This window comes from Gymnodraco acuticeps, unplaced genomic scaffold (assembly GCF_902827175.1).
Source record: "Gymnodraco acuticeps unplaced genomic scaffold, fGymAcu1.1, whole genome shotgun sequence".
Classification (NCBI taxonomy): Eukaryota; Metazoa; Chordata; class Actinopteri; order Perciformes; family Bathydraconidae; genus Gymnodraco; species Gymnodraco acuticeps.
In genome coordinates, this window is record NW_022990502.1 from 2405426 (window position 1) to 2430537 (window position 25112).

A 25112-nucleotide genomic window follows, 5' to 3' on the forward strand; every position below is an offset into this window, starting at 1 on the left:
CTGGAATCCCTGCTCGTGTCGTTTGCAGCATTTGTGAAGTGATCATGAAGCACTCGGTAGTTTTCCCAGACTGCTCTGACGCTCCTTTCACTTGAAGCCACCCAGCGGATGAACAAAACACGCCCTATCACCAGGAGACGCTGTCCGACTGCTTGCGCACACTGCGCTAACTGCCTCTGATTTTTGGGGGAGGCATGGAACAAGGAATAGAGTTTGTCAAAAAAGATCTGGAAATGATTGAGCCCTGAGACCTCCTTGACCACATCCCCAACTGCCAGCTCTAGACGATGATTGGAGCAGTGCCACACAAACAGGCTTGGGAATTTACTACACAACTGGGTAGCAACGCCTGTTCTCTTCCCTAGCATGACTGAAGCCCCATCACATGCAAAAGAAACGAAACACTGACCTAAAAAGTCCTCGTTAAAATCTCTTCCAAGACACTCCATTAACGCCTTTGTGATGTCATCAGCCGTTGTTCCATCCAACTCGATTAGCTCCCAAAAAAACGTTTCGGGCTCAGCATCAGTTAATGCTGAGCGTAGACACACAACAAGCACCGTTTTACCACTAATAGTGGTAGATTCATCGACCAAAACACAGAGTTTTCTTTGGTTTTCTGTAATGTCTTTTGCCATTTTTTTTCTTCAGCTCATGAGCTATGTGGTCGATGATTTCGCCACAGGTTTTATTGGAGTGCAAAACCCTGCCCACGTTCAGCCCATTCAGTTTCTGTACATTCAAATCAATTGGCATGTCTGTGAATGGCCGGCTATGTTTGCCAATTTTATATGCCGTTCGAAAAACTCTGATAGTGGTGTCTAATTCAGATTTATGCATAGACTGCACTTGATGTTGAATAGTTTCACGTGAAGCAGATGTAAGGATGTCAGCAGCTTTTACATGGGCTTGTGATTCTTTATGTTCTTTGATTTTTTTTCTCAGGCTAGCTTGTTGTTTGCCCTTGTCAACACCGAAATGAGACACTGCACACTCACCCCATTCAGTTGACAGTTTCAGTCCTTGTCCAGTGTGTATTCCCAAAGATTTGACATGATCTCTGCATATCCGACATCCTAGCTTCTTATCTTTAAGAAGGAGCCATGCATTGGTCTTGCAAAAATATTGCACCTGGTCCGTTGTCCAGCAGTCAGGTGCATCGCTTTGCCCGGTGTTGGTGGTGGCAGTTGCGCCAGCAGCAGCTAACGTTAGAGGCTCTGGAGGAGGCGGCGGAGCTAGTGCTAATGCTAATGCACTAGAACTTGGAGCAGGAGGATCAACCAAAGAAAGCTCCCCATCAGACACAATTTCCAACACAGGCACAGCATTCTCTGTATTTGAAGTTTCTTCCGGCGACAACCGCTGTCTTTTTGCACTTTTATTAATCCACGCTAACATTTTAGAAATGCTAATTTGTGACGTGATTTGCTTTCCTTCTCTCGGGGGCGTGCCTGCTCTGTTCTATCACTCTACATAGCCACCCACTGGGTGGGAGTTGTACTGCATAAACACAACACACGTGCATCTAGGTATGTAAATTGTAAAGTATTAAAACATGGTTTTACTAACAGTTTTCAGTATGTTGTTACTTCGGCATTATTATTATTTTGAAACATGTATTACTATTAAATCACGGTCAAATAGGTTAATTTTGACATAGTCGTTTCCACCACAGTATTTACATGGAGAAGATAAGCCCCGCCCCCCTCTCCAGCACGTTCTGTTTGAATGACAGGAGTAAACAGCTGACAGCCGCTGTGAAACTCCAGCGGTTAGAGCGATGAGAATGTCCGTTCGGCACCTCATGACGCATCTACTGAGTACCGGGCGGCTGTATATATATATATGGATGTATAATAAGAACGGCGGGAGAGTGTTGAGTACTGGCACGGTGCATGAGTACCGGAGTACCGCCAGCATGCCGGTACTGAGCAAGAAGTGCCGGTACTCCATGGGTCAGAACCAGAAGTGCCGGTACTGCGTACCGGTGAGTACCGGCCCAATTCCAGCACTGCTCCAGTCTGAATTGACTGTGTCTCAAGGTAACAACAGCACTTACTCAAGCCCAACATAAGACAGTTTCATTAACTGGATATCACTCTATATGAACAAAGTTTAAGTAAGTTATAGTATCCCTAAACTGATTGCCTATAGAGGGGTGCAGTGATGACTTATTCTTATATAGGCTGACCCCGGACGATCGCAAAAGCCCCCTCAACAAAATTGGAATTTTTCCATTTGGATTTTGGAATATTGCAGAAAATAAGATTTGATCAGCAGGATAATATTCACAAATGAACTACCCTTTTATCAGTTGAAGTGTAAATGCAAATGTTATAAACGAACCAGATGCATATCACAGGTGCAAGACTTAACGTCACCCCTGATTGCATTTAGTTTTCTAATTTAGTCACATCTGTTGCTTTTAAAATTATCTCAAAATTCACTGCATTATTTTTGTTAAACTGAATCAAACTACCTGCAATCAAATATATCCTTAGTTATAAACACATTCAATCTTGCTCTGACGGTAAAGAACTTTACATGGAATGTGACACCTAAAATAAGAATCTGCAAAATCCAGTAAAATAAGTGTCAGCCACATTCCATTATAGTGCTTTTTGATGTCGTATCTCTTCCAGACTCAAAAGGATGTTCATTGGCAATTTAGAGTTATAGTGTGTGTCAGGATAGCACACACATTTTCATATACACACAGTCAGCGTTTCCAATGAAACTTGTCAGCAAGTTGGAAAGTTACAAATTGCAGAAAAAATTACTTTTCATTCCAAAAGTGTATTAGGCACATTGATTGGAGCGGGTCAATGCTAAGGAACACGCTGCCCTAAAGCAGCTGGGCATCATACTGAGAAGCACTGACAGTACATTTAATAGCATTTTTATTTAGTGTTTAAAATTTGGGGGGAGATTTTATGGAAACCGTGCATCACACAATCAGTGATGCCAAATGGTGTAACTTTTCACAACCAGATCATATTGATCATAACTAAAACTAATTTTCATCGTTTTAGCTGGACAGGCTGCACAGTCAGCAAAACAGATATAAAACATGGTGCAGCATGTTAATGCTTATAAGGACATCTGGTCATACTTTGGCGCAGCTGAAAAATAAAATAAATGATGTAATCAAGACATAGAGTCTAATGATCGTTTGGCACAAGAATCAGAATGGCTCTTAATCTTCTAATGACAACTTCTTATTGACTGTGGATAAGTGTGTCGTGAGGGGCCTATAACCTCACTTTAGCATGGAGAGATGGTAATGGACAGTGTATGTCAGTAAGTGTAATGAATACAATTACATTGAAATGACAGCTAATGTATTTATCAATATCTACATAACTGCAGTCTGTTTTTACCTCCCGATGTCATTGACATGACACAGGAGTAATGCGTAACTTTACCTCTTCTGTTGGTTTGTTAAAGTGGCAACAGACACATTAATGCCTATGCTCTTAATTTATTATTATGAAGTGAACATTTGCACAGTAATAGCTAAAGAATAATTGCACCACCAACTACTTTTAGATGTTTATATTCTTCATGATGATCATTAAATTAAATCAATGTGTCCTATGCAGAGTAACCAACTCTTTCCTATTGAAAGTAGTTAGCACCAGCATTAACATATTGGTGATGAAATGAAAAGCGGTTGACTCTGATTACTCTTAGCATCATTAGAAATAACTTACAATATAATTTATTCAAATATATTTCTTGTTTTTTTCCTGATAGCATGAATAAGTAGGGTCTAAGGAAGGTGGAAGAGATCTGATTGTATTTGCGTGAACTGTCATGTTCTTTGTTTTTGTGTTTCCTGTTTTACTTTGAAAATAATTCTCACCCTTTCGTGTCTGTTTTAACTTCCTGTCTTTGTGTGTTTTCCCGCCTGTTCTGATAGTCTGTCCTGCTATTACAGTATTAGTGGCACCTGTTCCCCACCAGCCCTGCTCTTTAGCTCCTCATTAGTTCAGCTTGTATTTAGGTATTGCTTTTCTGTTTAGTTGTTGTTCTATTCTTGCTTGTTTTCAGTAGCGTGGCGTGGGGACAACAATTAGGGGAAGCCAATAATACGTCCTTTCTTTTGAGTCGGGGGTGTGGTGGTCAATGTAATAACGTAACCAGATGAGTGATTACAGCACCCGGTATCATTTTACACACATTTGTATCAGATGCAGGACTTACACACGCCTGTTATCTAACCGACAGGTCCGCACGCACTCTCCAGCCGAAACTCTAATAAGCATTCATTCACAAACTAAATCAGGAGACCTTTAACGTTTTACGTCCGATTCGCTCCTTTTTTCCTCTCTGTACACAGCTCCAGTTTGGGCATTGGCCTGTCATCAGATTGTATTTGTTGTTGCTGCTGTAGTGGAAGTTTAGTACAATTATTTTTGATTAAATACTCCAAATCTCCCCCCTCCATAATTGCACTTGCTTCAGTTGCTTGCTACTTTCTAACGGCGATGAGAGTGGTGCAGTGACGCTATCTATCTTCTATCAATTAGATTTATGATTAGAAAATTATAAAAGTAGGGTAGACATGTGGATATTATCCGACTGAACAAAACGTGCATTTATCTAACAGGTTCGTTTTCCACTGACCTTATTTTTAGCTATTTTCCAAAATCCTATGGAGAAATCCCATTGCTTTTTTGTCGAGGGAAACATGAGGGAAACCGAGCGCAGCTTACTTCCGGATTTTAGGATGCGTCACTGCAACACTAAGTTGATGCGATTTGATTGGATTGTGAGGCAAGGGAAGCCAGCCGCCTCTGGCTTCCCTGACTAATCACAGGTTGGCAGGGGCATGATGTGAGCCTCATCTGATTGGTCAATCCCTCCATTTTTTTTCACCAAGGGAAGCCAATTTCGGCTGGCCTCCTCTCGCAACAGAGAGTGCAATCTACTGTTTCACCATAACATCTAGAGGGGCGCTGTTTCACTCTTTGTAAAATACTCAATGAGAATGGGGGAGAGACGGGCCGGCGGCAACACACAACAAAGAATTTCCGAAACTAAACGAAGTGTTTTTATTTATTTATTAAAATTATAACTACGATCCGTAAAAACAGGGGAAGCCTGGCTTCCCTTGGCCTCCAGGAGAAAACGCCACTGTTTGTTTTGTAATTTGAAGTTCTGTTCTGTTTTGCCTTGTGTGGAACAAGCCTGAAAATAAAGCATTTTCTCTTAGCATTCCTGTTGCCTTCACTCTCCTGCTCCACTTGCCGAGAAAATAATACTAATTAGAAACATTGTAGCTTTAAACTTCACTTTAAAGCACAATTCCAGTTTGTCAAAACTTGCATCTAATGTTATATTTAGTTGTGAACAAGAGCTTTGAAATTCTGTAGAAACTAGGGCTGTCGACAGCTATAACAATACTCTGTTCACTGGAACAATCATTTGTCACTATTAGTATAACAGTGTGATCCTTTTTTTACCTTGTCCAAATATGAATTGTAATGTCAACATTTCCCCATGTTGAGGCTAGCTATCAGACCATAAGTGTTTAAAAGAAGATGTGAATATATGAATGTTAAAGTGAATGAATGTGAGTGAAAACATTGGTTTGAAAAGTAGAATGTACTTAAGTAGAATGTAAGTAGAATGTATTGAGTGTATTGAATGTATGCATTGCTTGTATGGTTCCTTATATTAAATGTGTTATCGTACAGCTGCAGTGGATTTTATCAATTTAAAACATCATCAGAAACATTAGATTTTGCTGTCAGAATACATTTTTGAGAATAAAACTTTAGCAATGAAATTATCTGATCATTCAGGGAAAAACAAGAGGGACACATATCATACACCTACTTGACATCCAACTCTCCCTCCTCCCTCTATCTTCCATCTACATGACATACACACATACTGAATCAAGTTTCAAACTTCATGTTCTTCTCCGGACTTTTTAAAGACCTGAGTATAAAAGATCTCTGAATGAAGCAAAAAAAGAGATGGTAAAATCCCTCTGACTCTGTGAGTGGATCTGCTACCAGGAGAACATTTGTATGTGTTTAATTCAGTGCAACTCTGTTCAAGGCTATCACGTGTAATCAATTATTTATTCGATTTGCTGGCTTTGTACAAAACGTTTGCTCACAAGCAAAAATCAATGTTCTGTCAGAAATAATTGAATGGAATAATCAAGTCACAGTGGTGACGACAATGCAGGCTCTACTGCAGGTCTCACCACCTAGTACAACAAAGTTAAACAAAGACCTGGTGACAGTCAAAGAAGCTTTCCTTGGATGCAAAAGTCAGAAGCAAATATTGGATCAAATTCACAGTTTATAAAAAATGTATTTTATGGAAGGCCAATTCAAATAGCTTTTTACCAGTCTATGTCTGATTTGATTAGCTTTACTGAACATTGTTTTGGGTCTATGCTCATTTCCAGGTTCATATGTGAATTATGTACAGCATGTGCCTTTAAAGGTGGGGTAGGTAAGAAACCGTTTGAGAAACCGGCTCGAGATACACTTTTTGTTATATTCCATGGAATGCTCTTAACATCCCGATAGCAATGAATATCTGAAGTGCTTTGACAAAAAATCCATTAAAAAATGTCATCTGTGGAAGTCGTGGCACTGTAAAAAGCACGACCAATCATCTGAGCCGGCCCGGCTAAAGTAACTGGATGGCCTACCTGCCTGTCAGCCTTCCATCTGTGCACAAACTTATCTCGTGCCCTCATTGGTCATGTGCGCGTTCGTGTGTGTTGGAGGAGGGGCTCTGTAAGGAAGGGGCAGATTTCTTCCGGCTGTGTATTTTCAAATTCTAGCGCACTCAAGCTGGTTTCTCCAAAATGACCTACCCCACCTTTAATATGACTATGCTGTTAAACATTTTCAACACATGTTCATTGAACAGACATGTCAACTCTATTTTAGAATAAATATTGAAACGTCATTTTTAATGTTTTGCTTACAGGTTATATATGTTTGAATTTTAAAGGATGAGTTTGGTGCAATGGTTGTAGCGGACACACTACAGTAAATATCTTCCAGGCGGTGCAAAGTGAAGCTCACACATTTCCGCAGCGCTGCTGGAGGAACTGCTGGGGAGACACATGGCTGACTGCTTTCTGCTGTTTCTGAGTGTCACATTTCAGATTAATCAGAATATGCAGGTATCAAGTCAGGCTGGTGGAGAGGAAGACATGCACGTCCTATCTTACAGTGGCTAAGAGATATAGCTGACAGTGTAATATCATATTTGATAGGCTTAAGATTTGTCAGGCGCATACTGTGTCACCTTTATGTATGTACGATCGATTATGATTATGATGAGAACCGATAAGAAAATTCCGGGTACCGGGTACCCATACCAAATACACAGTAGACTAACCCTTTAGTATTGCAAAGAAAGCCTACATATCTGCACAGACGTAGGCGTAGGCAGTTACAAGCTTGAAAGAATAAATATATTTTTGCTATCTAAACATTTGACCTCTTTCTTTTACAATTTTGGAATCGAAACGGGGAATCGATAAGAACCGGAATCGATAAGCAGAATCGGAATCGGAATCGATACATTTCAAACGATACCCATCCCTACTGTACACCCACTTATATACTGTATATACACTTACATAATCAAACATAGACACATGTTTACATATACACACTTTAAGAGGCATAAATAAAAAGGCACCACAGTACATTTATAAAAAATAACAGTCACTTATAAACAGAAGAAGATGAATATATTACAACAAAAATAGGCTTTCTATTGTAACACATTGCATTGAATACATTACTGATGAGGAGAAATTGTTCATCTTGAGTTTCGAAAGAGAGAAACAGAAAGCAAGAAAACCCTGAGTCTGGGTTTATGGGCTTTAAGGGATTCTTAGTCGCGGTGAGGTGAAATATGTAGACATCAGCATAGATCAAGCATGATGCAGTTTTAAAAGCAGAGAAAGCGGAAGTACGATTGGAGTGTAAGCATTCGATTTTCCCATAACAACATACAGTACAGGATGGATATCAATTATATTCTCCCTATTCCCATAATGACGTTATACATAAGTGAGTTCACACTCATTTTATTGTTCTGTTAAGCCTCCCACCAATCCTTAAATTACAAAGAAAGCACCAGTTTAGTGTACCATTGTTGCACAGATAATGCACTAAACTGGGGAGTGTTTCATTCTCAGTGGCCAGAGCAATAGCAGTCGTAGCAACAGACATAAAGGATGAATCATTGTGAGTGCCAGTTCTCCTGCTCATCCTCAAGTGTTCAAGGCTGCAGAGGAATGATTGCATGCCTCACAGAGCAGCTAATGTGCAGAGAAACAGGTACAGGAGGGTGGCGGCACGCCACAAAACACAACATATACATACATTACATACTGGGTGTCAGAAAAACTGTGTGGCAAACATTCACACACTGAAACATTGACTTCAATTAAATGTATTATGTCAATACATTTCACATAACTGTATTGGGTAAGTTGAAAGCAATTATATTAAGTTGAACCTAATAGTTTATATTCAAACTTAATATTATTGCTTTCAACTAACCTGATACAGTTATATGAAATCTGTCTAATACATTTAATTAAAGTAAACATGTCAGTTGTTTCAGTGCACTACCCATGTTTGGCATCAGGCTATGCAGGTTGTTGAAGTGAATGAAAAAGTAATTCTATTGTCGTTGTATTCTCACTCTTTCTTGGATTTGTCTGAAATTAAGCACAGATTTATTTAGAAGGTGATGTTAGAAGAGTTTGAGGGATTATTCCAGAGGCTGCAGATGTGTTGGTGTTGGCAGAGGTTTTTTGTTTTGGTTGCGTCTAATCTTTGGTTCATTAAGATGCAACATTTACTTTGTGTCCCTCATGGTCCTGTGCAGTGGTGCAGTGTAGCAAAAGCTCTCTGCACTGTACTGAGGGCAGGCTGCCAGGAACCTGTTGGTTAAAATGCTGCAGGAGAGCCGTGGTGCAGTCCGCTGAACATAAAGACACTATGTGCTGTTTTTGTTGACCCTGTTTAATGAAAACATCCAGGCTGTTCTTGTTAACTAAGCATAGTTGGTATTTCAATGTTTGCGGAGTCTGCTTTACCAAAGTACAGAGATGACATTGCTACTTTATGCACATAGGCTATATGTGCTCTTTCTTTTTCTGAACGTGAAATGTATAGGTTATGTACATACTGTAACAGTGCTAATCAGCTACAGTTCAATCAGGAAATATCAATTATTATGAAAACCAGATTATCATCTTTTCTATTCCCTGCATTTATTATTCCTTGTCAAAACCTTGCGCCTACATTTCCCATAATGCAACTCAAGAGCATTTTCAGCCATGTGTGCGTACTTATAGCAGCTAACGTTGCCTGCAGCATCTAGCCTGTAGCAAAGATGAGCAGTGAGCTAAAGGGGATTGGTAAACGTTATTCTTTTTCACTTTAAACTTTCAAAATATTTTATTCATATTTCAAACGTGTAGTCTAAAGCCCCGGACACACCAAGCCGATTGTGGCCGTCGATGGGCGTCAGGCCGACGATGAGCGTCCTGTCGCCCTACTCAGATTGGTGTGTCCCGCACCATCGTGTCTTTTCAGCCGTGCCGACACCTTTTCGGCCGAAAACCCACCGATTCGACATGTTGATCCGGCGGGCAGTCGGCCAAAGGCTGTCGGCAAAAGAAACCACTCTGATTGGCTGTTCAGCTTAGCGAATCAGTGCATGAGAAGCGAAACGGAAGTGAGGGACCCAAACAAATGATTAAGAAGGCAAATGTGAGATTTCATTTAACTCCAGCTCTCGACACAGGTTCGGGAAAGCCCCATGAGCTTCTTGCTGTAGAGGGAAAATGGAACGCACACGCTATTTGTTGTTTGTTTATATCACGCAGTCTGTCTTCCGGTTGTTGCCTCTTTTGAATGACGAATACACACTACCGCCGCCTGCTGGTAAGGAGAGTTATTGCCACTCACGCATGCGCAGTTCATGCGTGCTTCTTGGCCGCCGGCTTACGTCTTTGCGGTGTGTTCCAGTGCGACACATGGCCAAGACGTAGAGACGTGAGGCGACACAACAGTCAGGGGTCCGTCTGTGTCAGTTCTTTGGTGTCAGCTTGGTGTGTCCGGGCCTTAAAGCCCTACCTGATGCTTAAGTGAAATTACTTGAGGCATTTTCTTAATAAGACTTATATTTGCATCAACTCTGACCTAAATATGTATTTCAGGCTATCAAGAACACATGACTTTGTTTGTATTTCAGTTTTATATAAGAATTTACCCAGCAGAGACTGACAGGAAACATGAACAGAGATAACAGGCAGCAAAGGCCCTCAGCTGTATTTAATACCCTTATGTCATAAACACACTTTAACAGCTGATTGAATAACCATAGTTAATGTGATGGGCCTTAACACTGAAGATTTGAATGAGCATACATCTGAGCAGACAGCAAAGCATAAAGCTAAAGTTCCACATTTCACAAAGAGTCCATTTTCCCACTCTTTCAGCCAGCTGGTCGAATCCTCCCACGCTTGCAAGTTCCTCTTTATCTGATTTGTCTTTACATGTTCTACCCATACACGTCAACTCAGCCATTGCTCAAAAAGCTCCCTTGGCTCACATCTAGTGCGTCAACAAAAGTGGGCTGACCTATCTTTCTTTAAAGTGGGAGGAAGGAATAACTTCAACCGTTAAAGTTGCAATATTTTAAACTGTTGTTTCCTTCACACACGTTCCTTCTGCACGATCACCCACTCTTGGGCGATTGCCTTAACAACCCCACTCAACATGTATTAAGGATATATCTAAGAACTCAAAACGTTGATAAACATAAATGCTCTCATTTCGACCCTACAACTACCAGTTGGTCTGTTTTTTGGCATTGGTAAACTGCTGGCCCAATAACAAGGAAGGCTTAATAATGTCTCAGTTTACTTGTCATATATTCCCGACACAGCACCACTGGCATTGCCACCAGGAAGCTCATCAATCTTACATGTTGTCTCATTTCACTTGCATCTTCAAATTCTGGACAATTCTGATTTCTAGAGATCCTTTGGAATTTTCTTGAAAGGTTCCTAGATTTGTTATGTTTGTCCGACCTAATTATGAAACAGCAACCCTCAAATATGTAACTACCTTTCAAAAGTAATGATCTAGATACTAATGTAAATACTACAAGCCTCATACATATCATTCACCTTCTGGATCACCTTTCTTTCTTTTTTTGGCACTGACACCAATCAACAGTTGTGCGTCGACTCGGCAGGGATCAAGGCACGTATATGCCTCTCCCTGCTTCCACCGTCTACACACATCAACTATAAGCTTTATCAACAAGGAAGCGTACTCTTAAAAACAGATAGGCCAGCAAAGCAAGCATTTCAATTGGCTTTGAGATGGATTCAGACATAACCAGTGTGTTACATAATGTTTTAGCCCTGGCATATGTATCTAAATCCCCATCTTTAGTATAAAACATGTTCCACTTTACACTTAGCATCAGACCATAATTCCAGAGCTGAGCTTCCAGTCTGAACACATATCATAAACACATTTAATCACACCCCATATCATACATACATGACAACCGGATGAAAAAAAGGAACAATTCAAAGAACCAGGAGAAATCTTGGAGGGAGTTTGCCCTCCTTTCTTTTATTATTCTTTCTATTTTAATTGTGTTTCCTAAGATCAGAGCATTGTGTGGTACCAGCCTCAGAGTTCAGTAGATGTGCTGACTTGCATATGAGCAAGCAGGCAGGAAGGCGTTGTGATATGCAACGGTTTGAAGTGGTAACTGGGCCCTCTGCGTCCCGCTGGCTCCCACTGCCACTATAATTGGTCGGCGAGAACTCCACTGGGAGGAGCAGGAGAGAGTTTATTGGAGCACAACTCACCCCAGGGCTTCTTCATGAAAACAAAGCTCTCCATGACATTTTCGCCAACAGGCTCCGGACATTTTGCGGCGATAATCGCAGACAGCAGTGTGCCTGCATGTGAGCCACAATCATGCACACACACTGATATTCAGAAGCACACACTCAGACACGTTGAGCTCATAATCATGCAGACTTCGAGAGATACATGCTTGTTTGTATCTTATCTATGCATTCTTCAGCTAATGGACATATTTTTAGACGTCATGCATTCCGATGTTCAAACACCTCCACGCACGTACACATCAACATACAAAAATGAAAATATTACACTGAAAAAACTGAAATATTGACTTTAATTCAATGTATTATGTCAACAGATTTCATATTAACTAAATTCAACGTTTCAGATTTTTCAGTGTAACTTAATTTTGCACAGATGCTGTAACACACCTTGACATACTGCACACATACATAAGACACATGTAGATCAACTGCTAATAACACACACAGACATGATTTAAAACTGATACACAGAGAAGCAATTGTAACCCAGGCCAATGCAAACACACACACACACACACACACACACACACACACTCACACACACACACACGTTTCCCTGTTCTATTTGTGCTCTCCAACAAATGTGTCCAGCCAGCAGGACATCACAGTCCCTACAGTTGATCAGTGTCCAAGAAAGGATAAATAAATGAAAGAGGAAACAATTGGAAGCTCAGGCTTTCATCCTCAGCTCTTGGTAATTCCATCCCAGCAGCAGTGCCAGTATAACTCTGCTGCTGCGCTCCGTAAGCTGATATCCCCTCTGGATCTTACCCATTGTCCCGTGTATCCTTCTTGTGTTATTATTAGTGTAACTTACTCCATACTGTGGGATTGTGTGTGTGTGTGTGTGTGTGTGCACGTGTGCCTGCATGTGTTAAATAGTTCTCCATTACATATGGTTGAAAGTAGATGTATGATGTGGGTGGGTTTTAAATGCATCTGTGGTGGCACTCTGTCCTGGAAAAGTGTTTGGCTATTAAATATTTACTGTAGTTGAAATGTCCTCCAATCACACGAACACTGGTTTGATCTCCTGAACTGTGCATTTGTTTCCTCCTTTGATGATCATCAGAATATGGCAACTACACCTGATTCTTTTATTTAAAGATTTTAAGTAAACGGATTCCTCATTTTCATCTTCAATCCAGGGCATTCGTTTCTTATCATTCTCCTGATATGTACAAATGAATTGCATGGACATATTGGCAAATATTTGTACTGGTAAATACAATTATTGTGAACATTGATCATCTTTGCCAGGAAACATTTTTCGAAAAAAGTACTTCTGCAAAGAAACATTTTGGCCTTTTTCAAGGGGTTTGGACTCATTTTAAACAGTAGCATCTGCAAGATAATCCTATACCCAATATGTTATGATCCAGTTAGGAGTGATTATTGACTCTGTTTCTGTTATCTTGGCTGCCCTGACTGTACTGGATTCTAAAGAGACAATTGAGTTGGAGTCAACTCTTCTTTGTGTGGGAGAGGGAAGAAGAAACACCGAGTGAGATCTGCACTTGCTCAAACATATTATAGTATTAGATTATATTTACTTTTCAATATCAATAGCACAGCTTAAAACTAAATGTACTTTTACAATAACAAAATGTCTGTTACATGTGTGTTGGTGTGAAAGAGAACAGTGCTGATTTGCTGCAAATTGAAAATTCCTATGATGTGGCCTTCAAGAGCAACTCATGAGCTCAGACATTTCCATTGCTAGTTTCAAAGTGACTGCTTTAGTCAAAAATATTTTTCATTTGAGAATTTAAAAACCCAGAACTGTGTTGTGCTGTTTGTTGTCTGATGAATACTTGATGAATACTGATGAATTGACGTTCTATACTGTATCTGATGCAGTGAACATTAATCTTGTGTTGGTCTCTCTGCAGTTCTGCTGGGTGTGCTGGGGACATGCGCCCAGACGGAGATGAAGAGGGTAGTTGGGGACAACGCCACGCTGCCCTGCCACCATCAGTTCTGGGTGGGGGACGACCCCACGCTGGATATTGAGTGGCTGCTGCTCAAGCCCACCAACAGGCAGAGAGTGGTGAGTGTCTGTCCAAAGTTGAAAGAATGGAATCTGTAGTTTGGAAATCCATATAAAAAATGGTTGTGCCATTGATGTAGGTTTTTTAAATTGTGTATTAAAGTAATTCATTGTTGATATCTACAGTCATGTTACAGTAAAACAAAGTTAGTTGAAGTAGAAGGGCAGAAAGCCTAGCTCCTAAAATGTGTGAGTAATCCAATTACTCAAATCTACTACACCTCTTAAAATAAATATGAAAGAAACATAAGAAAGAAACAAGAACATATTTCTTATTAACTCTCAAAGGGAGAATACATGTGTGTATTCCGTGGGTGTTAAATTCCTAAACATTTATTTTACTTTTATTGAGAATAGTACTTGAGAATTACTTGTCATCAGCAGTTCAAGTGAAAGGTAGCTGCTAAATTGCTAAAGATAGCAACAGCTAGCTTTATACAAATCTAAAACTAGCAGCACCTTCTGATTATTTGTTATCTGTATTTAAAAAATAAACAAACAAAAACAAATATTTTTTCAATTCGAAATTTAAAAAAAGTTATTCTTTTAAACATCACTTTTTTAGAATAACCATGACATTGGTAGAATTCTGAACCATTTCTGTAATTGTTTTGTGTGTTAATTAGTTTTGAGCAAAAAATATACACACATTTGCAGAAAGTCACCATATTTGTCCCATTATTTCCCCCCCTCCCCCCTCCCTCCCTCCCCCCTCCCTCCCCCCACCAGGTGATCACCTTCTTCGCTGGACGGGTGTTCGACCCCAATGAGGTGGAGCGCAGCCGGGTATCCTTCGCTGGAGAGTACTTAAAGGGGGACGCGTCCCTGGTGATCAGCGACCTGTCCCTCATAGACTCAGGAGAGTACAGCTGCAAAGTGAAGACCGGAGCTCAGTACCACTGGAGCACCATCAGCCTCATAGTGCTGGGTACGTGTCAGACAGCTTCCATTAAATGAGAAAAAGGGTGTGAGAACACAGAACAACACTAGGCCACTGGAGAAAGCTCTTAGAATCACAGCGTTAAATGTAGTGTAGCACATGTACATGTAGTACATGAAGTATTCCGATAGACCAAAGTATGTGATTTGGAGTATACAGTAGATGATGATTTGGCCTGTGACACTCTCATCTATCTTTGAAAGAACTAAAGATGGAAGAAGTGCTCAGATTCTTTACTTAAGTGAAAGTTATGACACTCAATTGTAAAAATACTCTGAAACAAGTAAAGCTTTTGCATTCAAAATCTTAATTAAGTAAAAGTTTTGGCATCAAGATATATACTTATGTACCTACAGTATATAGCCCATTTTAGAATCACATATATTAAATCACTGGAATATGAATATTGATGCATAAATGTGTTAATCGCAGTTGGTAAACGTGGAGCTAATTTGTATTACTTTATACAATTCTGCTGGTTATTTTATGATTTTATTTATATTATGTATTAGTTTATAATCTGAACCTGGAAAGTAATGAGTAACTAAAGCTAAGGCTATAGAAATGTAGTGGAGAAAATAATAAAGTAGGATAACGTGGAAATTCGTAAATAAAGTATCAAAATTGTACTCAACTAAGTAAATGTACTTTTTTTACATTCTACCTTTACCTATGTAAAATATACATTCTGTGTATGTGGTGGCACAGAGGGTTGATCGCTAATCTATCAATCAGAGGGGCAGTGGTTTAATCCCACACACTGCATAGGCATGTCAGAGTATTATAATCAGCTTGTTGTTCTGTACACATATGATCTGCTCACGTTGTGTTTCTTTGAGTGCAGCATCCTGTGGGGAGAACCCTTCCTCAATCAGCGGCCTCTCATTGATTGCACAAACTGTTGGTATTAAATCTGAAAAAGATCGCAGTACATCTATAATGCATACAGTTCCATAAGAAGAGAAAACATCTTTACTATCCAATACATCACTGGAATAAACAAACCCCAGCAGATTGTCCTGCTATCCCTTTTTAAATTATTTATTGCATCCCCTTCCAGTCTGCGTTTCCCAGAGGCAGCTTAACCTTCACACATTATACATCAAGTCACTTCTCACAGCAGAGCCATTCCACCCCACAGTACATCCTTTTTTAAATGGAAAAAGTTACTAAAGCACTAAAGGCATTTGTATTAAGTTCAGCCGTGTCTGCAGTGCTTTAATTCAAATCTGCTTCCTATATATTAAACGTGATTCAGACACTCACAGCTGCAGTACATTCTAGCAGTCAGATTAACATTGGAGCAGTGACGCAGGTGACAGCCAATGAAATCGCTTTGCTGATTGAATATTGGAATTGTCAGAGTGGGTTTTCTTGTGTATGAGCAGATGAAGTGTGATGCACTGAAGGCAAAGAAAGCCAACAACACTGTTCTGAGAGGCTGTCGCAGGTCTCGCTCTCATCCTGAATATGTCACAACAGCTCAAGATTCAAATGGTTGACTGCAATCACACAAGGTCAGAAAGTTCCACAATAGAGCCGCCCTCCCTGAAGGGAAATCTCCCCTCTCTCTTTTTTTTATCCACAACCACTTGTTGATGCTAACACCTTCTTTTTGTCCTGCCGGTTAGTTATGATTTCATGTTATAGTCACTTCAAGAAAATCTTGAAAATCATCATTTTTAAGAACTAGATGAAATGTGCTGCTTGGTGCATCGTGAGTTTATATGAACTGTCTGTCTGAAAGATACTTTCTAGAAACAAATAGTTGGTCTTGGTTAGGGCTGCGTAATATGAAATCATACTGTACACATCATATTGTCAAAACCATATAGAAATGTCTATCATACATATCATTTTCATTTTCGTTTCTAGACTAGGGCTACATTTACAAATTATTTGTCTATAAAGTCACTAATAAATGAGTTACCTGAAAAAATGCTATATTGTGATATACTGTAAATTGTTTAATTCCCTATATCGTAAAAGAAGATATATGTCATATGGCCCAGCCACAGTTGTAGTCCTTTTTAAGAGAAAGTAAACAAACACAGTTCAAATAGAGCAGACTTTACTGCATTTACAGGGAATAATCACATGATCCCGAGGGGCAGCAGCAAATCAACTATCCTTTACAATGAATTCAACCTCAATGCTTCACTGGTACATATACAGTTTGTACTGTAAGTCCTCTGAACCACCTGACCTATCTCAAATTCCACTGCTGTAAATGGACTTGTAAAACATCCTTTATTGTTGTCCTTGTCACAAGCAAAGCCCCTCTGATTCTGAATTCCTCACCACTGCAACATTGCTCAGATGTATTCACTTAACTCAACAATAAAACGCTACAAAAAAGAATGATGGTAAGACCTCCAATGCTACCCATGTTGCCTTGACACGTTGGAGAAAACTACCGTAAGTTCCACTTTGAGACCAACATTATTAGGTAACAACCTCTTGATGTCAACACTGAAGATCGTATTAGTGAAGATGAAGAGTACGTTCAGCCACAGACTCATCCCTCCACGACACAGCACCAAGCGCCTCGGACAGTCCTTTGTGCCTGTAGCCATCAGGCTGCACAACAAGGGGTCAATAATGTAAAAAAAAAATAAAAATAAATCACTGGACATAAATATACACTGTTTCCACAACCCATGTTAATATATTAGTAGTAGACCAAATATGTAGATAGATATGTCACTATATGTGTAGATGTCACTTTTCACTTGTCACTTTAACTCATTTCGTACTTCATAATTTATATGACCAAATATGTATATATGCTGACAGTTATTTTAACTCATCTCCTATTTCATAGTCTTTTATTATTATTATCATTATTATTTTAATTTGTTTTCTTGATTTTATTTTTGATTGTATTAATCTGTGTGAATCTTTGCTGTCCTGTTGTTCATGCTTACTTGTTGCTGCTTGTACAACTGAATTCCCCCACGGGGATTAATAAAGGTCCATCTTATCTTATCTTATCGTATTTGGGACTGATCAGCTGAGGGAAGCCCTCTATGGCTAACAGGACTAATTAATTATGTATTTCCCACTATGAACAGAAGTCCAAGTATAAATCGAGCATCAAACATAATAGGATGGAGTGCAACACAAATCTAATAAAACACAAATCTCCATTTACATAGTCTCATTATGCTTCAGCCCCCTGTGGAGAGCACCAATCTTGTTTGGAAAACGAGCTGAGGAGACATTGTGTAAGAATATCTGTGCTTGTATCTGATTGTCTCTCCGCAGTAAAGCCGTCCAAGCCGCGGTGCTGGATGGAGGGGAAACTGTTGGAGGGGGGGGATGTCAAGATGAGCTGCAAGTCTGCGGACGGCTCTGATCCCCTCCACTACAAATGGGAGAGGGTTATGGACAAGGGCAAATATGGTGGGAAGCTGCCTTCAATGGCCCTAGTGGGTAAGTGCTCACACGTCTGTAGGTTCTATTTGACGGTATTTTGATTTGGACAATGTGCAGCAGCTCTGTAATGTCAACCACAGACAGTTTTTATTCTATTTTCAACTCCTGTACCAAGTTGGGCTTTTAAATGTATAATATAGGAATGCACAACATCAAAACACATACATTTTACACACAATAAACTACTGACCACACAATACTACAAAAATTAAATAAACAAACATACATGCCAGAAATGTTGGGGAAATATATTGGTACAGCCCTGGTTTGCTATAAGCCAGCACTTGAACTACCTTAACATTCATATTATTTCTGGAATGTATTTTTTGTAACAGAAATTGTATTTCATTTTGCATTGTTTAAAATCTCAGAGTTCAATCCAAACTAAATGCTTCAGCAAAAAATAAAAAGAAAGAGAGAACACTAGGCAATGTGACAGATTTGTAGTAGTGAAACGGTTGTGATTTATCAGCTGAGTGTGGAGTGTCTCTTTATCAGCTTTGAAGGCAGAAACACTGGTGGACAGGGATTCAGTTTGAGATCGCTAGACTGTGCGGACATATTTCAGCTCTTTGACTTTATTGCTTTTTCTGCTGACTCGGGCAGTCAACTGTTATAGGTTAAATAGAGGTTCTGTCCCCTCATTTTTTTCTTTTTGAATTGATGGTTCTTCTGGCTAGTCATTAACATACAGTATATATCTTCAAAAGGGGACAAAACCAGTCAGAATCAGTCAGACAGCTCTGTTAACTCAATAAGCATTATATTCAAAACACATTCAGTGTTTTAGACCAGGAAATGAATACACGCCATGAATACTTTTTTTTCCCTTTTTGGTACAATCAGATTTGAAAACCCAGAGATTGTGACGTTGAAGAACTTGACGAAGGAGAGCACCGGGGTCTACAAGTGCACGGCCAGCAACGATGTGGGAGAAGACAGCTGCACGGTGGAGGTCAAGCTGCACTGTGAGTGGAAACCCTAGTGAACACTGAAACAACAATACATCCACAAATGTGCATTCAGAAAAGGATGCAGCTTTCACACCCATTGTTCACCCAGCATCTGAAAACCAACAAATGATTTTTACAAATGATGATCACCTGCAATTTCACCAAATCAATGTGTAGCTGACTAAAAGTCAGGTTTTGGAAGCACTGTAAACTTTACGCCCCACCATATTTAGTCGTACTTACAATGACATTTCAAAAATAAGGGCGAGGATATTTTTTTCTTATTGTCAAGAAAGACCAGGGAAAGACATAAATAAATCATTTAAAATACCTCACAAATATTTAGTTTTAGTTTATAGACTGAAATTAATCTGAAACCCCATAGACAATAATAACTTTAACAATGGTAAACTGATCAAAGCTACTGAAATAATCAATGGAATGTAAAATCCAAGATTGTTTTGGATGGATCAAATAGGATTTAATCAGCAAACCTGATTAAATCCTATTTAAGAAAATAGCGGGTTTGTTTTGAACACGCTCTAATCTAACAATATCTTACAAAAGGACTTTTTTTTATCATTTTAGGACCCTCAAGGGTAGTCTTGTAAATATAGTACTGTATACGACTGGCGACCACTCGCCATAAACAACAGCTATATTGCAAACTGCTGCTGTCACCTGCATGACTTACTGCCCTCACTATTGATTAGATCCATCAATCACCAACTCAATCACCAGTTTACCCCAAGTGGCACGACACTAAGCCCAAAGACCTCTAAAGGCGGGATGTCAGGAAGTAAAGCACCAGCAAATAAAGTGTATTTATTGGGACATGAGGTCCAATCTGTTTCTGCTTTTTACAATTCTGGGAAAAAAGGATTATTTAAAAGTTTAGGACCTGAACAACAAAACTGATTTTGATAAAATCTCTCTTACAATAGCGATCTGACGAAGAAGACAGAAAAGTAAAACATTTCACATGCATAGATAATGCATTAAGAAGAGAACAAGAACACTGTGACAAAAACCTCAGCCAACCTTCACTTAAAAGTGTCCAGAGAGATGAGGGTTTCTAGTGTGAGTGTATCCTGGAGGTCATTCTGAGACAAGGGGCTAAGGAAGACCCCTTCTTCGTTGTCAGTCCACACATAGAACTTTCAAGCTCAGCCATTTATTGGATTGAAGATCATAGGTATTTCGTTTGTAATGTGAATTAATAACCTGCCCAAAATAGCCTTTACTAATGATGTGTTGCATCCTGTGCGTAGTAAAAAGACCTGTGCGTAGTAAGTAAAGACCATCCAACCAATGGACAGTGATAAATCCTGTAGAATGAGTTTAACATATATCACAAGCAGCATGAGAAAGAGGGTAAAGTAAAGTCAAAGTAGTGTGACAAGCAATTCTTTAAATGCTATCACTGTAGTCTGATTACAGGTTTATTCCTGTCTTAAATGTAGGGTGCTAATAGAGAGGGAATATTCCTTAGTATTCCTAGGTGTAAAAAATTAACATAGCATTAATTTAGTTTGCATTAAAGCAGTTTCAAATTATTCAAAGCATGCTGCAATGTGGCACTGTATCATCAGAATACATATGCTACATTGAGTGTTTTATGTAGACACAAATATGTATGCATTATGGAAAAACTAGATGCCCCACGATAGATCCTTGGGGAACCCCCTTCTGTATCACAACAGGATCAGAAACCAAACCGATCAAATTTCATGTAATCAGTTAAACAACTCTGAAAACAACTAGCAACTTTACAACTGGTTCCAACCTTATTCAGGAAGTTAGTTAACATGGGCCCATTTAGTGTATCAAATGCCTTGGTTAGATCTGTACTGTAAATATAGCAACACAGAACGATTGCAAGCATTATTTATACAAGGCAGATATATAAATATCAATTTTCCTTCTAGGCCTAATGTCAGTATACTCTTTCTAATCGAACTTTCTGTCTGTGTGTGTTTTGTGTGATGCTATGTGTGTAGATGTAAGGGGAATGGGTGTGGTAGCAGGGGCGGTGGTTGGCGTGTCTTTTGGGGTCCTCCTAATCATCCTCATCATCTGGTTGGTGTTCCGAAAAAAGGATAACAAGAAATATGAAGAAGAAGAGACCCCAAATGAAATCAGGTATACTCTTTTAGCACTATCATCAAAGTACTTCTGGAGTAGTGAAGTGTCCGACTGACCATGTTCCAAAAGTGGGCAACCAGAACTTCATGGAGATGATTCCCTAAATGCTGCATGAAATGTTAGCACCATTTGTTAAAACATAATTAGTTTTCAATTAGTTACTTATTTGTTTGCATACACAACCTTAGCCATCACTGTTAGCAATTTGCAAGTGTCCGGATGAATAATGCAGGCTGCTGTGGGTCTCTCCCCATCTAATGTAGCCAGCCAAAAGAGGGTTGAAAGCAAACAAACTGCTATTGTCTTCATCTGAGTAGTAAATACATAACTTGAGATTGTGCATGTGATAACTGGAAATCATGCAACCATGTGGTCATTTCAGGGAGGATGCAGAGGCTCCCAAAGCCAAACTGGTGAAGCCCAACTCCCTGTCTCATCCCGCTCTGGCAGCTCTCGCTCAGGCACCTCCTCCACTCAGTCCATGGTGCACAACATGGGGCTCCGAGGCCAGCGAGCCTGTGTTCCTGCTGTGGCGGCGCTCAAAGAAAACTGCCATGCCTCAAACTTCCCACAGTCTCCACCTGGCTACACTCAGTCCGTTCTCAAGACTCCCGAACCCCGTTCAACACCAACCTCCATTTCTACCTCCAACAGCAAGCCCAGCCTCCCCCCTAAACTGAGTCCTGCAAACCTGAGCCGCATGGGGGCCACTCCTGTCATGATCCCTGCCCAAAGCAAGGCCTTCCAGACTGTGTAGAAGATGTGACACATAAGAAAAGACCATGGCAGCCTCAGGACACTGCCACTAGCTGAACCCAAGAGTTAGACTCTCATAATTATATTATTTAGATTAATTCTCACCGTTTGCTTTCTGGTGGATACTTTCAGCAATTTAACTCTTGAAGAATCTCTGCTTTACACTAATGACATAGGAACAAGTGGGAACTGTGATGAAGGTACTGTTTTATGGACTGTGGTTTTAAAAGACAAGAAGGTATTGAAACTGAAGCAGCAGTTGGTTTCTTATTAAATTAGAGGATCGAACCACGAACAAATGGGATGAGTTAATGAAATAAGGTGAAGTCAAAACCGTGAGCCAGAGTGACATTTGATGAAATTATTAGATTACTACTTCATTCTTTTTGCAGTCAACTACTCACAGATACACATGACAAGGTTAGTTCCAAAGGGAATAGAAAAAAAGGAACAACCTTGAAGACCTTCTTACATACAATACACCACTTTACACCTGTTGCAAGTGACTGAACTGATGAAAGTAGTTTAACCGTACCTTGTTACAGTATATAAACCGGATGAATGTCTCTGATTGTATAAACAGACTTTATGTGGACATTTCATATATCCATCCATACATGTGACACATATTGTAGTAAGGACATAAATGATTCCCTACTTCACCGCCTCCTCTGATGAATCATGTACTTGTGCACATCTCCCAGTTTCAGTGTAGTTTAAGTGTAGATTAATATGGGACACTATTCATACCATCCATGTCAGAGAGAGTCAGAGAAGTGTGTGAGTTTTTTGGGGGGAAGTCAATGTTCAGGATCATTGAGCACTTATATTTTTGATTGTTACAGGGTTAGGTAAAGGCCTGACTGTGAAAGTGCCACATTGTGATGGTTTATGTTTTATTTGCTCATTTTTGTGTGAAGTATACCTTCTTTTTTAATCCAAGAGTAGAAAACTGTATGAATGTGATGCTATATGATATGTGTTATATACAGTGTTTTTTCTCAGCATTAAGTTAGTCCCATGTTAAAATGTTTGCTTTGAATTCAGTTGAGTATTATATCACTCATTGAATCATTTATATTGAGAGTAAATTACCTTGAGCACTCTAAATACATAACTAAAATAATGATCTCTAAAGAGTGCCTTTGGTCATGTCCATGCTCGTTGTGATGATCAAACAGTTCTTTTGACAGTACATTGCAAATCCTTCACAGGGAGGATAACACTAATCAGTTAATGTACGTTAGCTGGGAGAGCTCCATTTATATCTGACCTCCTTCATACCAGCCACAGCCCGCAGACAGACAGCCGCACATAGAATATATATATCCTGCCCTTGTGCCTCATCTTCCATTCAGCAGAGGGACAATACTGATCCTTCTCCGTTCCTCATTCTTCAATCACATTCCTTCCCTTCAATACGTAATCTGCCTTTATCCCTTTTCCCCTTTCAATAGTCTTGTGATTCTCACCACCTTCTTGCTCTTCTCCCATGACGCTGTTCTTGATTATTTTGCATGGTGGGGGAAGTTATAGATAAGCTTCATCCAAGACAGAGCTTTGTAACTGTAGAGTTCCAAAGCCAAAGTTATTGTCCAATGATTTAGGCCCCGTCCACACGGCTTGTAAATGTTGCCACTAAAAGCGTCCTGGAGCACGAACGCAACCCCTGTGATCCAGCCATTGTTGTTGTGAAACGCATCAGCATGACGTGGGGGTGAAGGCAGGAGAGGTGGGGAGAGGCGGGGCTATGATCGTGTGGTGCGGTACACACGGTGCCGCAAGCGTTACGTTACCAGACCTTCCCACTTTGGGATGCATTATCGTTTGAGGGCTCCGTTTCCGCGGTTCCGTTACGGCCTCGTGTGGACGAACCGTCCATACGATAAAGAACTATAGCGGATAACACCTGTTTCGTCTCTGTGTGGACGGGGCCTTAGACACGTATGATTCCATTTGACCTAATATCAGACTATGCTGGTGTTACCACACCTCTGACTGGAGAGTGATTGTTTAAACGTAGCCCACCTGAAGACTGATGAGCATAGGAATACTGCTTTTAGTAGCGTCTACTGCTTTTTCCAACTTCAGTGCATGTGATCACTGAAAGTATGTATAACATTCCACTGCATTCAGTAAAGTTTAGATTAAACATTAGCTTTTTTTGTGAGAAAGCAATTCAATCAATATTTAGGAACAAAAAAAGCCTTTTTCCATAGCCTAAGGATTGCATTCACTGAAGTTAAACACCTCAAAAGCAGAAAAATATCATTGGATGAAACGGATGTACATCACTTCTATTTCACAGAATATTTTGTAATTGTACTCAACATATTCATACACACATACATCAACAACTGGAAGCCTGAACTGGAGGCTGTGTTAGCTCTTTTAAAGTTTCAAGGATATTCACACAGAAATAATACTTTTTATCTACTTTTCATAGACCTTCAAGGAGGTATTATTTCCATCTTTCCCTATCAACACACATTTAGTGAAGTACTGGGAGTACCACATTTGGATAAAACCTAGCAAGAATAAGATGTGTCATCCTAACTGGATAAACTCCAACTCATCACTCCAGACATCGGCCATTAAAAGGAAGCTAGATAGAGATGCCAATTTGTCTCTGTGGATATTATTTTGCTTATCTACAATTATACTTGTTAAGGGGCCAGTACACTCCATCAGAACGGCTTGTCAGAGGGTTGAATGGCCCCAGAACCCCCCCACACACCTGTTTGATGTTATATTAGGGGGATGTGTATGACTATTTACTGTATATGTCTTTTCACAAACAGACAATCCTACATTTAGCTGTGCAGGGGTCCGGCAGATTAAACTTTTTCAACTTCTCTCTTTTTGTCCTTCAGGTTAGGAATT

General features: G+C 39.8%; 1 protein-coding gene across 1 annotated transcript in view; it reads left to right on the forward strand.

Moving 5' to 3' along the window:
- Positions 1-23892, forward strand: part of LOC117553031 (CXADR-like membrane protein) — a 101453-nt gene extending 77561 nt beyond the window's left edge. Inside the window, 7 exon segments of the mRNA XM_034226782.1 lie at positions 13840-13997; positions 14727-14925; positions 18205-18376; positions 19222-19343; positions 21329-21470; positions 21856-21902; positions 21905-23892. Coding sequence (XP_034082673.1) covers positions 13840-13997; positions 14727-14925; positions 18205-18376; positions 19222-19343; positions 21329-21470; positions 21856-21902; positions 21905-22230 — 1166 coding nt within the window. The 3' untranslated portion in view covers positions 22231-23892.
- Positions 23893-25112: the final 1220 nt, after the last annotated feature.